The following is a 12,945-nucleotide window of genomic DNA, read 5'->3' as shown; positions in this document are numbered from 1 at the left end:
GGTGACCCTGAATCATCTCCTAGCTACACACCTCCACTGGCTCCCAGTGAAAGCCAGTATGTCCTATACAATCCTCCTCACATGCCAATCCCTTCATGCTCTTGCTCCCCACGCTGGACTCTACCTTCCTCAGTACAAATGCTCACTCTCCATCAAGCACTCCAGACAGCGGTCCTTTGGGAGCAGGGCTTTCACTCTGAAACATGCTCCCCTCTGAGATCTGTGATCCTCCATCTCAAAAAGCAGCTGAAATGTCACATGCTCACTGAAGCCTTTTTTCTGTGTCTAAAGAAACCTCGGGTACTTTGAAGGGTGCTCTATAAATCTAAGTTATGATTCTTGTTACTACTCTACAACATTATTATTGGTTATTATTGCAATAGGCTCAGTACTTCTTATCCACTCCCCATGTGTTTATATACAAGGCTGCCTTTCCGTATGCCCGACACCGGCGGGTTCTTCCTCGCTGGAGCTGTACGAGTTCCCCCTCTAACATTGTAGGGGCTCCAAATTCCAATATAAAGCTTATTAATAACCTGAAAATCCATCTTATAAATGAAAAATCAGTTTACACAAATCAGGACATGAAGTATCTATCTCCTGTGCTGGGAGACTTCCAGGAGGCGCTCGTCTCATTTGGATGCTCGTATAAGTATTCGTTAGTGAGATAAGTTTAATTCGTTTCAGTCCCTTCAGGGATGCTGCTGATGAAAATTTAAAACATAAAATAAGACGAGCCTTTAACTCTGAGGGGAACAACTCGCGTTGGGGCTGAAATGCGACGCCTGCAGCCATCACTGACGGTCTGTGGTTCAGTATTTTAGGGGGATTTTTACTTTAAATCAGCATAACTTACACGAAATGTTTCATTTTTTATTTTCTGTTAACATCACACAAAAATCAATATGATCAAAACGTTTGTACAAAAAGAAATCCGAAGTGACGGATGCTGCTGAGGTGTTTCGGTCCGACGACTCTTCGTGTCAGTATGAAGAGTAACTGCTGTCCACAAAAAGAAAAGTTTAAAAACGATCCAGTGTTTTTAGTCTGGACACACAGAAAATAATCCTCCTCATTATCAGCAAGGCATCGGTCAGGAAGGGGTCTCCCCTTTAGAAGAATAAATAAAGGAAGAGTCAGTCTGTATGCACCGTTTAAATGCGCATCGTGTACATTCTAGCCTCCTGTTTGAGTCTTAAAGGCATTCTGGAGCAAATTCCTGCCCAGATGTTGGAAAGAAGAAACCTCTGGACAAATTCTACAAGCAGAGACTGACCAGAGACTGGTGGATCTGAGGAGGAGGTATCTGAGGTGCTCCCAACATTGCCCCTACTATTAACAAGTAGTAGGAAATTATAACCACCAACCTTCATATCAGTTATACAGGTCACCAACTATTTACATTTTAAAGACAGAGCACTAACGAGCAGTGCAGCTGTCTCAGATTGTGCGGTATTGATCCTCTGCAGGACGGACAAGTAAAGTTAAAGTTGACTGAATAAAAAGTACAATTTTATTGAAATCTGTGAAATCACCTGGTGAAATCTTGTATTTTTATGTTTAAGTTCATGAACGTGCACATGTTAATTTCACCTTATCTTAAACGTGTTAAACTAGAAAGTTTCTTGAAGGTAGAACAAATCGGGGTGAATGGCCACGTGCTCTTCCTAAACCCAGTACCTGCCCCAGACCTCCCAGACTCTGTCAGACCTTTTTTTTTTTGCAGCTGGTACGTGTTGGGTGTTTTTTGGACTCTACATGGCCTGCCGTTTGTCCTGAGTTGAATTTTTGTCTTCCGCCTCCCCTCCTCTCTCCTGGTTCCAGTCTCGGAGGCCCTGCGGCAGGCTCGTGTCCTCCTCGAAGCTGCCGGTCCCCTCCACAAACTCCTCATACGTTGACTTCTCCTCAAACGGCCGAGGGCCCAGCAGCTCCAGCATGTCAGCCTTGTTCAACACCTCCCTTTCTAGCAGGCGCTTCCCCACCTGAGGATCACAGCAGAGGTGGAGCTTAACTGGTTTGTTTCAGACAGAGGATGAACTGAAGCCCAGATGTGGGGCTTCAGTTCATCCTTATTTGAACTATGAATCATGGAAAGAATACTCAGCGTTTATCTGAGGTTATGTTGTGTTTTTGCGTATTAGAAAGTCTCACCAGCTCCACCAGGTCCTTCTTGTCCTGGATGAGCTGCAGGGTGCGCTCGTACGCTCGATTTACCAGCTCTCTGACCTCCTCGTCAATGATCTCCGCTGTCGCCTCACTGTACGGCTTCTCCATGACTACCTCGCCCTGTCGGGGGAGGTCAAACGACACCTGTCCCACCTTCTCGCTCATCCCAAACTGCACCACCTGCAAATCAGGGTGCAGAGCGATGCGTCACGGCACAAACAGCACTCTTCTGCTAGTGGGAATCAAACAGGGAGTGTGTTTTTAGTCACACGTGCGTACCTGAGCGTAGGCAGACTGCGTGACCTTCTTCAGGTCGTCCTGAGCTACGGCGGTGATCCGTCCGAAGAAAACCTGCTCAGCCACACGCCCTCCCAGCATCATGCACATCCTGTCGAACAGCTGCTCTTTGGTGTCCAGGTACTGTTCCGTAGGCAGGTACTGAGCGTAACCCAGACCCTTCCCCCGCGGGATGATCGACACCTGGATACAAACCATGTGTGGTTAACCCACAGCTCCCATCTACACCTGTAACTGGTGGAGATTTACAGAGCAGCTGGAGTCATAACAGAAACGACACAGCCCAAGCACGGACAGAGCTCCTACCTTGAGCAGAGGGTCAGCGTGCTGCAGGAACCACCCGACGATGGCGTGACCGGCCTCGTGATAGGCGACGGTCTTCTTTTCTGTGGGCTGCAGGACTTGAGTCTTCTTCTCCAGACCTGAAAGCAAACAACCCGGGAGTCAGACTGTAAGGACGTCAGATACAAACTGTCCTGTTTACCACACAAAGACCATTACAAGAAACAACCGTACACAGCCGTCACGTACTAGGTGATGTCACACTCACCTCCAATGACCCGGTCGAGGGCTTGTTCAAAGTGTTTGGTGTTGACGGATGGGTTCAGGTGCCTGGCTGCGATCAGAGCTGCTTCGTTGCAGACACTAGCGATGTCAGCTCCTGATTCATTCAAACGGGAAAAAACAGTCATCAAATATAATGATTCAAAATAAAAACATTTTTGCGATAGCGCCGTTACATTGTTGTTATTCGATCCAACTGTTACAAACCAGTGAATCCCGGTGTGGAAGCTGCCATCTTCCTTGAAAGACCGTCTTTGTCCAGATTGGGATCCAGTTTGATTGGTCGCAGGTGGACTTTAAAGATGGACGCCCTGCCTTTGATGTCCGGCGGACCTGACAGAAGACAGGAGAGAATTCTTCCTCTGCATTCCAACTAAAACTTATTCTGCGGAGCTTCAACATGAGCATGATTTTACAGGGCACCGCATGCGTCCTCCAGCAGGCTGATCACATTGGAAAACCCAGATATCCCTCGTAGGTACATTTCGCTGCCATGTTTACACTTAATCAGGTCTCTAAATGGCATGTTTGGAGAATGCAAACAGCAAATCAACACCTCACACCAACTGGCAGCACTGTGGTTAGCGGGAGAATGATTTGGGCACATTCCAATACTTTAAGATGTGGAGACTGCAGTAAGGCAGTAAAGACTCTGCTTACCTATGTAGATCTGTCTGTCGAAGCGTCCCGGCCTCAGCAGAGCAGGATCCAGGATGTCCGGTCTGTTAGCTCCAGCCAGGACCACCACATTCGTGGCGGTGTTAAAACCTGTAGAAAAAGATGAAGACACTTAAATCTAATAGGGGGCTGGGGGGATAGTATGTTCCACTTCAAAAATGCAGATTGCCTACCATCCATCTCCGCCAGCAGCTGGCTCAGGGTGTTCTCCTGCTCACTCTGACCCCCAAAGTTCCCCCCTCCTCTCTTCCTCCCCACTGCATCAATCTCATCAATGAAGAGGATGCAGGGGGCATTCTTCCTCGCCATGGCAAACATGTCCCTCACCTTTATGAGGAGAGAGAACAGTCAAACATTCAGTGTCTGAACAGAGTCATCTCAGATGGTCCAGGATCTGCTCCGGGTTCATTCACTTACTCGGGCCGGACCGACGCCCACAAACATCTCGAGGAACTCGGAGCCGTTGACGGTGATGAAGGGGACGTTGGCCTCTCCAGCTGTAGCTTTGGCCAGCAGAGTCTTTCCCGTACCAGGAGGTCCGGACAGCACGGCTCCCTGAGATAGAAACGGCATCAGTTAAAAGTGATTGAGAGCAGTTCACATCCAAGACAAACTGTCCCTCAAAAAACGGCACTAATTTATAAATGCCTCGTCTTTAGCCTGTATCTTTACGAATAATGACTGATTTCATTTCAGGTTTCGTTTTTGGATTTTTCTTTTTGGATCCTACTACAGGATTAAAACTGTTAAGAGTCCAGAATTTCCAACACACAGCAGGGAAAACAGCTCAGTGTTTTTACACTAATAATGTGCTCGAATAAAAGGTACTTTATCTTCAGAATGGAACAAAACTTAATGAAATGGACTACAGTAAAAGCTTTATTAATAAAATGTGCAGCAGGGACTCATCAATGTGAAATAAACTCTTCATAAGCATTTCTACACATATCTGAGCAAAGCCATGCAGACACAAACAAGATTGTAAGCAAAGACATAAATAAAACAGATGATCAAATGCAGTCAAAGTAAGTTATTGGTATCGCAGAAACTAGGGGTGGGAGATCTATTGCATACACTTGATGTATCGAGAGGTTAAAACGACTTTATTGTAACCATCAAATAAAGGCTGCCGTGGAAATATTAAGTTGTCTAGACCTAATTCACTGAGAGTTTTTTTTTCTCTCAAACACGCTGCAAATGCATCATTAATGGCCCCTCCCAACCGGAAAATTTCCTACCCAGCACACTGCGCTGAGCATGCATGTTTATATACTACCAGATATAAACAGGGAAAACATGGCGATAGTGGGAGTTTCACAGGGAGGATGTCAAACAAAATATTTTCCAAAACATGCTGTAAAACTCGTGCTGCAAAAGGCAGCAGTACCACAAAATTATTCCACCAGATGAAAAGTCCGCGTCTGCAAAGCTCGGATTTTTACCTTGGGGATCTTAGCTCCAAGGTCCTGGTACTGCTGCGGGTTCTTCAGGAAGTTCACAAACTCCATTATCTCCAGCTTGGCCTCCTCACAACCAGCCACATCCTTGAACTTCACTTCGATGTTGTCCTTCATCATCTTGGCTGTTGACATGCTAAATGGATTCCTACCACCTCCAGCGCCTCCTCCCATTGGTTCCCGCCGCAGCATGAAGAGCAGGAAGCCAATCAGCAGCACGGACGGGATCATGTTCAACAGGAAAGAGCTGAAGGAAGAAAAAGCAGCGTTAGGAAAGCTACTTTTTCACAAATGTTATTATAGAAACTGAGGTTGTTAGGCCCTTTTTAATAAAGATTTTACCCCTGATTAAAGCCTCTGGCTGACATAATGCATGCTGCGTTTGTGTGTCCAAACCCACCCATCACTCTCAGAGCTGTAGATGACGGCAGGTTGGTGCGTTGACTCCATTCCGAGTTCCAGAACTGCCGTCTCGAGGTTTCTCTCAAATGTGTCGACGCTGCTGATGTTGAACCAGACGTAACTCTGAGGGACAAACAACATCATGCATCATTCAACTAGAGAAAGGTAGCCTGAACTGTGCGACTTACCTGTTCCTTATGGAACGCCAGGACTGCCATAATGAATTAATTAAATACACCATTAAATAATTAATTAAATGTGGCAATAATTAATTAAAATTGGAATTAATTAATTAAATAAATAGGTATGACACATGTAATTAATTAATTATTGCCACATTTAATTAATTATTTATGTATTTCACATTTTAATTAATTATTGACACATTTAATTAATTATTTAATAATATATTTATTTATTTCATTTTGGCAGTCCTGGCGCCTGGCTCTCATCTTGAAATAATTTTATCTGTCAGCCTCACCCATCAAACCCAGGGGGCGGGGTTAACGCTGATCGAGTCAAAACCATTGCTTTGGCCTGGTGGCCATTGTTTCTAGCACACAACAACCGGCATGTGGAAACTAACAGAACTGAACTTTGAAAAACCCTGTTTGTGTGTCACCAAATACAGTTTTAATATTTTTTTAGCCGAGAATGTAGCGGTTTAATCTTCATATGTCTGGTCGGTTTGTGGTCGGTGGGCAAAGCGTGGGATAGACCCGCTCGCCTCGCAAGCAATCGAGCTGTTATTAACACCGACAAAGCGCAGGCCCCGGTACACAGCTGTAATAACCGCCGCTGACACTGACTTCTTTTACTGAGGTTATATTTATCGGGTTTTTATTTCCTGATGTTCTTATGTGTCCTACGTGTTTCAGTCGCCAATTCTGAATTATAACTAACATTAAAAACATGTTTAAGGAGGAGAGAGAGCAAATAAATCCGATTAACAGCTGATCTTTGGGTTTTTGTTCAGTAATCAGCGTGACCTGTGTATAAACGCATAAAAGAAATAACGTTGGTGTTTCCGTCATGTAGTAACTGTTGGCTTTAACTGTACAAAGGTTGTTCGACACTATGAAACACATACAGACTTCATGATGTTCGGCTAATATTTTTATTGTGAATATTAATCATGAGGGTAAACGGCCCTGTACACCACGGAGCGAGGTCAGCATATCCACGATATCTTCAGCTCTCTGAGTTAACCCAGAGTTTCCCAGCTGACTAATCTAACTGTCATCTACGAATATGTCACGGGTCATATCAATATGATTTTACAGAAAAGCATCCTTAATACTGCCAACTATTTTAGAGACGTGAAAATCTACAGCATAAAGACCAAAAAATATAGCAGTCTAACAACACTGTAACAGATGAACGTCAGTTTGTCAAAGTAGAATGAAAGTGATTGGTTGAACAGGTGTCCGTGATCTGTGTTATCTGCATTTTCATCAGTGTAAGAGACTCAGCAGCAGATTAGAATAACAGTTATACATTTAATAAATTACCAAATGAATACACGCAAGAAACGAGCAAACCTGTTCCGACAATTTGAGTTTGTATCCCCTCCGGTGCAGACTCGCTGCTGTTTAAATGTTTGAGAGGAAGATTAGATATAAACAAAGGTCAAACATAGACTCAGTCTGCGTTCACATTTGATATGAGGCCAGCACGTATAGTGGCTGTGTCCTGTTTTAAGATCATACCTGTAAAATTGTTGTCTGACCTCCGTCGATCCAGCCGCTCAGAGTCCGTGGTTACCATGGTTACTGCATAAGCAGCTATAACGTTAACAGCTGGCACTGAGGAAACCAACCGGCAGCATGGGTGTTTACGTTTTTCATTGCAAAAGAACCGTCTGAATGGTTAACTGAAGTTAACTTGGATAAATTATAGTTAAGGAGTATCAGAGATAAGGCCCATGTGAGCTGTGTGACTGTTCACCACTACACTGAAATCAGTAGGCTGTTACTGAAATACACGTGCTATATCATAAACTATGATATAAATAGGGAGGTCCTACTAACATGTTTAGTTTTAAAGGACACCTTCCTGCCTTTAGTCTCATTCATGAGCAGTATTAGTTTTCTTCTAACATCCAGAAGTCTGCACGATGTGTTACACAGTTTCTAACAAGCCTTTGACAGTTAAACATAACATGACCGAAAAAGCAAAAAAAATAAATAAAAAATAAAAAATAAAAAGAGAGAGAGAGAGAAAAAAAAATCACACAAATTATATGTTAACCCCATTTATTTTTAGTTAAGTAAACTCTAAAATTTCTAACAGACAGCTGGTGCTTAGAATACAGTTGAATAACTATTAAGAAACAGATGATATAATATTTCTGTCCAGGTTGCAGTCTGCATGATGAACATGCTGTTGCAAACTCTGCTTCTCTCGGTGGAAATGCGCCTTCTCTTTCCTCTTTGTATAAAACATTTTAAAAGTCAGTTTAATCTCAAAATTCACTGTTAAATCCAAAACACACCAGATAAAGAAAAGCGAATAGTTCAGTCTAACACATGTGCCAGTGAACCATTAAACGTCTGTAAAACTATGCAGTTATGAAACGTAACTTTAACCTCAGTCAAACCGATTTGCTCAGTTGTAAATAAAACAGCGAAGTAAACGTGACCCGACAGACAAAACCTGAGTGAATTAAGTCCAGCGTTTAACCACTGAGAGCTAAAACTCAGGTGAGGTTTCAAAGCTGTGTGCCTGTGATTGGACATCAGCCGCCGATGAAGCTGGTTCGCCTATAAAGTGCTCTGTAAGGAAACAAGCTCCAGCAGCTCTGCGCTCGGGAAAAATACTATATTTCCTTATCTTGTGCAGAAAAATGCGCTGACATTGCGTTATATTGTGCACCGGCTGCCCAGTTAAACTGTGACTATCACCAGGTAACGTAGGCGTGTTTCTTGAATTAGCAGCAGGTGTTAAACAGCTGACAGGTGAGGAGGAGGATGCATGCAGGTAAACTGAGGGTCTGTTGAGCTGATCGCTGGTTTCGTGAGAAAAATGTCAGCTCGTTCTTTATGTTACAGAAGCACAGAGACACAAGACCAGGCGGAAAGAGACGATCGTTCGGTGAAAATGAGAATCTGCAAATGCAACATGTGGAACACGGAGAGTGGAATATGTAAACAAACCGGTTAACGTAACCCCCTTGGTGCACTCTGCATGCTGACTGTTAGCAGAGCTAGTGAAATCTCTGAAAACATCTGAGCACTTTTGCAAACATGTTCTATGTTGACAACCTGACCAGACATGTGAAGATTACGGCGCGACATTCGCGGCTAAAACACTGTTAAAAGTGTAGTTGGTGACAGAAAAACGGGTATTTTAAAACTACACCACCACCATTGCTGCCTGTGATTTGAAATGCATTCTGGGATACCTGGCTGCCCCAAGTCTACACAAGCAATCGATTATCTAGGATCGACCTGTTTTGACTTACTTTGCACGGCAACCAATCAAATGTTAGAGAAGCTGCATGGGCAGCGTTAACCCCGCCCCCTGAGTTTGATGGGTGAGGCTGACAGATAAAATTAATTCAAGATGAGAGCCAGGTGCCAGGACTGCCAAAATGAAATAAATAAATATATCATTAAACAATTAATGAAATGTGTCAATAATTAATTAAAATGTGAAATACATAAATAATTAATTAAATGTGGCAATCATTAATTAATTACATGTGTCATACCTATTTATTTAATTAATTAATTCCAATTTTAATTAATTATTGACACATTTCATTAATTATTTAATGGTGTATTTAATTAATTCATTATGGCAGTCCTGGCGTTCCATAGTTCCTAGGCCATTTGTGTTTTTAATCTATGCAAAATAAAAATAGTCTTTGTGCAACTTTGACATTTTTAATGAGTAAAAAACCTCAGGGAATGTCTGACAGAGTAATTAATATTGACTTGTACTGTATGTAGCAGCACCTCACTGTGACACTTTTTATACATCTGAAGATTCCACTTTAAGCCCAAATCATCAGCCTTTCCACTGTGCTGTCAGTTAGTATGAGGCTTTTGTGTGACTATGCTCTGTTCAGTTTCCTCCAAATGTGCCAAACATCTCCACTTTGGTCTACACTGGACGGTCGGATGATGGGGCGAATTTGATGGTTGTTTTCACATGACTACTAATGGTCAATGGTTACTCTGGTTACATTTGTTTTACTTTTTAAACTTCTCTAGCTGCCCAAACTCTTTCAGGCTTTCTCTAAATGTACATAACACCCAGATTGTGCCTTTAAAAAAAAATCCTTAAACAAGAAACTTTTAGTTTTTTAATGTAAACATGTAAAGAAATTTAACTGAATTTGGTTAATTAAACAAAGTAATTAACTGACCACAAGCAATACTTTGAAGAGCCACTAGGGGTTGTGACAGCTGGATAAAAATCAATTTCAAAATCGCTCGGACCGAGATGGACGCGCTGGTTAACATCCTTCGAGTTGTTTGCTGATGGGAAAGGTCTTATTTTGACGGATGATGCTACAGCCGCGATCAGACAGCGGAGACGCACTCTTCTACTGCACATGGCCGGACAGGACGTGCAGGACGTCTTCTCCACTCTACCACAGACGGGAGAGGCGATGGATTACACCGCTGCGGTGACTGCACTCAACACTTATTTTGTTCCTCAAGTGAATGCAGCATACGCACGCCAAACTTTCCACAAATTGTCCCAAACACCAGGTGCGACTGTGCAACAATTTTGTACACGTTTGAGGCGAGCTGCAAAAGACTGTGACTTTCAAGCTGACAATGATAACCAGATACGGGACGCTATCCTGAGTAAATGCACTTCTGAATATGTACGGAGAAAGCTGCTTGAGGAGGGTCCAGGCTTAACTCTAACTCGCACGTTGGAGGTGGCTTCACACTGTGAACGTGTGGAGGAGCAGATGGCGGCGATGAGCGTCGCCGGGGAAAAGAAAGGAGAGGACACGGTCAGCCGGATTTTTACAGCAAAGAAAGAGAAGAACAACAGACCAAAAGGAAAAATGAAAGATGATAATAAAACAGACAGACAGTGTTACAGGTGTGGTTATACTGACCATATGGGCAAAGATCCCAAATGCCCAGCACGAGGACAAACATGTCACAAGTGTAATGGTAAGGACCACTTTTCAAAAATGTGTCGTACAAAAAGACAAAAGAAACAAAATGTGAATGCTGTTGAACAAGATGATTATGCATTTACTGTGAATGATGATAATGTACCTGAGAAACTTACCTTTTCTGTTGGGGGAATAGAGTTGAAAATGTTAGTTGACTCTGGAGCTACAAGTAATGTGATGGGAGAAAACATATGGGAAAAGCTAAAAGCTGAAAAGATAAAATGTCACTCATATGTACCCAAAGAGCAGAGGAATTTATATGCATATTCCTCAGCACAGGCACTCACGGTTAAAGGTGCATTCAGATGTGAAATCAAGATTGGTGACAGGACTGAAGAGGCTGAATTTATTGTGATTAGAGGTAATGGTGAACCACTCCTGGGGGAAAAGACTGCCATAAAGTTAGGAGTGTTGAAAATAGGTGAAAATGTGGCAGAGCTTACCCCGGAGTCAAGAGAGATAACTACATTTGCAGTGCACAACGGAGTATACCGGTACAAAAGGCTAATATTTGGAGTCTCATCAGCTAGTGAGCAATATCAGCATGAGATTGCCAATGCACTAGCTGGCATTGAAGGAGTTGAGAACATTTCAGATGATGTAATCATACACGCGCCAGACCAGGAAACCCATGATAAGCGCCTGCATGCTGTGATGAAGAGACTCTCTGACTGTGGCCTGACACTAAACTCAGAGAAGTGTCAGTTCAACATGGACAGACTCGTGTTCATGGGAATACTGCTGACACAGAAAGGCATAGGCCCAACTGAAGAAAGAGTGAGAGCTGTGGTGGAAGCCCGAGAACCGAAGAATGCTACTGAGGTGAGAAGCTTTCTTGGACTGGTAGGCTTCAGTAGCAGGTTCATACCACAGTTTGCTACACTCTCTGAACCACTTAGACGTTTAACTCGAAAAGAAACTATGTTTACATTCGGGCCAGAACAAAAGCAAGCATTTGAAAGACTAAAGACTGAGTTAGCCAGAGCAGGTACCCTAGCCTATTTTGACAAAGAAGCCCCAACCAGAGTCATAGCAGATGCAAGCCCTGTAGGCTTGGGCGCAGTGCTAATACAAATACAGAACGGAGAAGAGGTACCAGTGTGCTACGTAAGTCGGAGTTTAACAGACTGTGAGCGAAGATATTCTCAAACAGAAAGAGAAGCCCTAGCACTGGTATGGGCATGTGAGAGACTACATCCATATGTGTATGGCAGGAAGTTTGACCTCATCACAGACCACAAGCCGTTAGAGGTCATATACAGCCAGAAATCTAAACCTTGTGCACGCATAGAAAGATGGGTTCTCAGACTGCAACCATATGACTTTAAAGTAGTGCACATCGCAGGAAAACAAAACATTGCGGATTCACTGTCAAGACTGCTGTCTGACACCACGTCAAAAGAGATACATAAGGATGAATCTGAAGAATATGTGAGATTTGTTGCAGTTAATGCTACTCCAAAAGCACTCACAACAAGAGAGGTTGAAGAAGCCTCTGCTACAGACTCAGAATTAACAGAAGTGCGAAGAGCTATTGAAAATGGACACTTTGAAAAATGCAAAACATATGCACCCATTGCAAATGAACTGTGTGTCATCGGCTACATAGTTTTGCGGGGAACTCGCATTGTATTGCCAGAAAACCTCAGAGCTCAAGCACTGTCACTAGCTCATGAAGGACATTTAGGAATTGTTGGAACCAAACAACATCTCAGAACAAAAGTTTGGTGGCCAGGGATGGACAAAGCTGCAGAAAAATTTTGTAAAGCTTGTCACGGATGTCAAATAGTAGCCAGACCAGATCCACCTGAACCACTGAGAAGCACACTTTTACCGGATGGACCATGGCGAGATGTGGCGGTAGACTTACTGGGACCGCTACCTTCGAACCACTCAATACTTGTACTGATAGATTACTACAGTCGGTACTATGAGTATGATGTAATGTCATCTACAACTGCTGAAAAAGTCATTGACTCTATTGACTGTATATTTAGCAGACATGGGCTACCAGTTACCATCAAATCTGATAACGGCCCACAGTTCAAATCTGAGCTGTTCAGAGAATATTGTGAAACTAATGGAATCAAACATATAAGAACTACACCAAAATGGGCTCAAGCAAATGGAGAAGTGGAACGTCAAAATGCATCATTGATGAAAAGAATCAGGATCGCACAAGCCGAAGGACTTGACTGGAAGCGAGAGCTAAGAAAATATGTAACAGTGTATCGC

At 43.2% G+C, this 12,945-nt stretch overlaps 1 protein-coding gene across 2 annotated transcripts in view; it reads right to left on the bottom strand.

Moving 5' to 3' along the window:
- Positions 1 to 859: 859 nt before the first annotated feature.
- Positions 860 to 12,945, bottom strand: part of LOC146384499 (mitochondrial inner membrane m-AAA protease component AFG3L1-like) — a 17,226-nt gene continuing 5,140 nt past the window's right edge. Inside the window, exons 1-12 of one of the 2 annotated variants that reach the window (XM_084936479.1) lie at positions 7,274 to 7,340; positions 5,563 to 5,687; positions 5,148 to 5,409; positions 4,123 to 4,260; positions 3,879 to 4,032; positions 3,688 to 3,795; positions 3,235 to 3,360; positions 3,014 to 3,124; positions 2,770 to 2,885; positions 2,446 to 2,646; positions 2,152 to 2,346; positions 860 to 1,982 (exon numbers count right to left, since the gene is read on the bottom strand). In XM_084936479.1, the coding sequence (XP_084792605.1) occupies positions 1,755 to 1,982; positions 2,152 to 2,346; positions 2,446 to 2,646; positions 2,770 to 2,885; positions 3,014 to 3,124; positions 3,235 to 3,360; positions 3,688 to 3,795; positions 3,879 to 4,032; positions 4,123 to 4,260; positions 5,148 to 5,409; positions 5,563 to 5,612 (1,689 nt within the window). In that variant the 5' untranslated portion in view covers positions 5,613 to 5,687; positions 7,274 to 7,340 and the 3' untranslated portion in view covers positions 860 to 1,754. Of the gene's footprint in view, positions 1,983 to 2,151; positions 2,347 to 2,445; positions 2,647 to 2,769; positions 2,886 to 3,013; positions 3,125 to 3,234; positions 3,361 to 3,687; positions 3,796 to 3,878; positions 4,033 to 4,122; positions 4,261 to 5,147; positions 5,410 to 5,562; positions 5,688 to 7,273; positions 7,341 to 12,945 lie in introns of those variants that run through there. The other variant, XM_084936480.1, reaches the window with a different exon arrangement.

This window comes from Perissodus microlepis, chromosome 7, assembly GCF_051167445.1.
Source record: "Perissodus microlepis isolate ML-2025 ecotype Zambia chromosome 7, ASM5116744v1, whole genome shotgun sequence".
In the NCBI taxonomy this organism is placed as follows: Eukaryota; Metazoa; Chordata; class Actinopteri; order Cichliformes; family Cichlidae; genus Perissodus; species Perissodus microlepis.
Note: the sequence above shows the minus strand (reverse complement) of the source record. Positions and strands in the feature narration are given on the sequence as shown.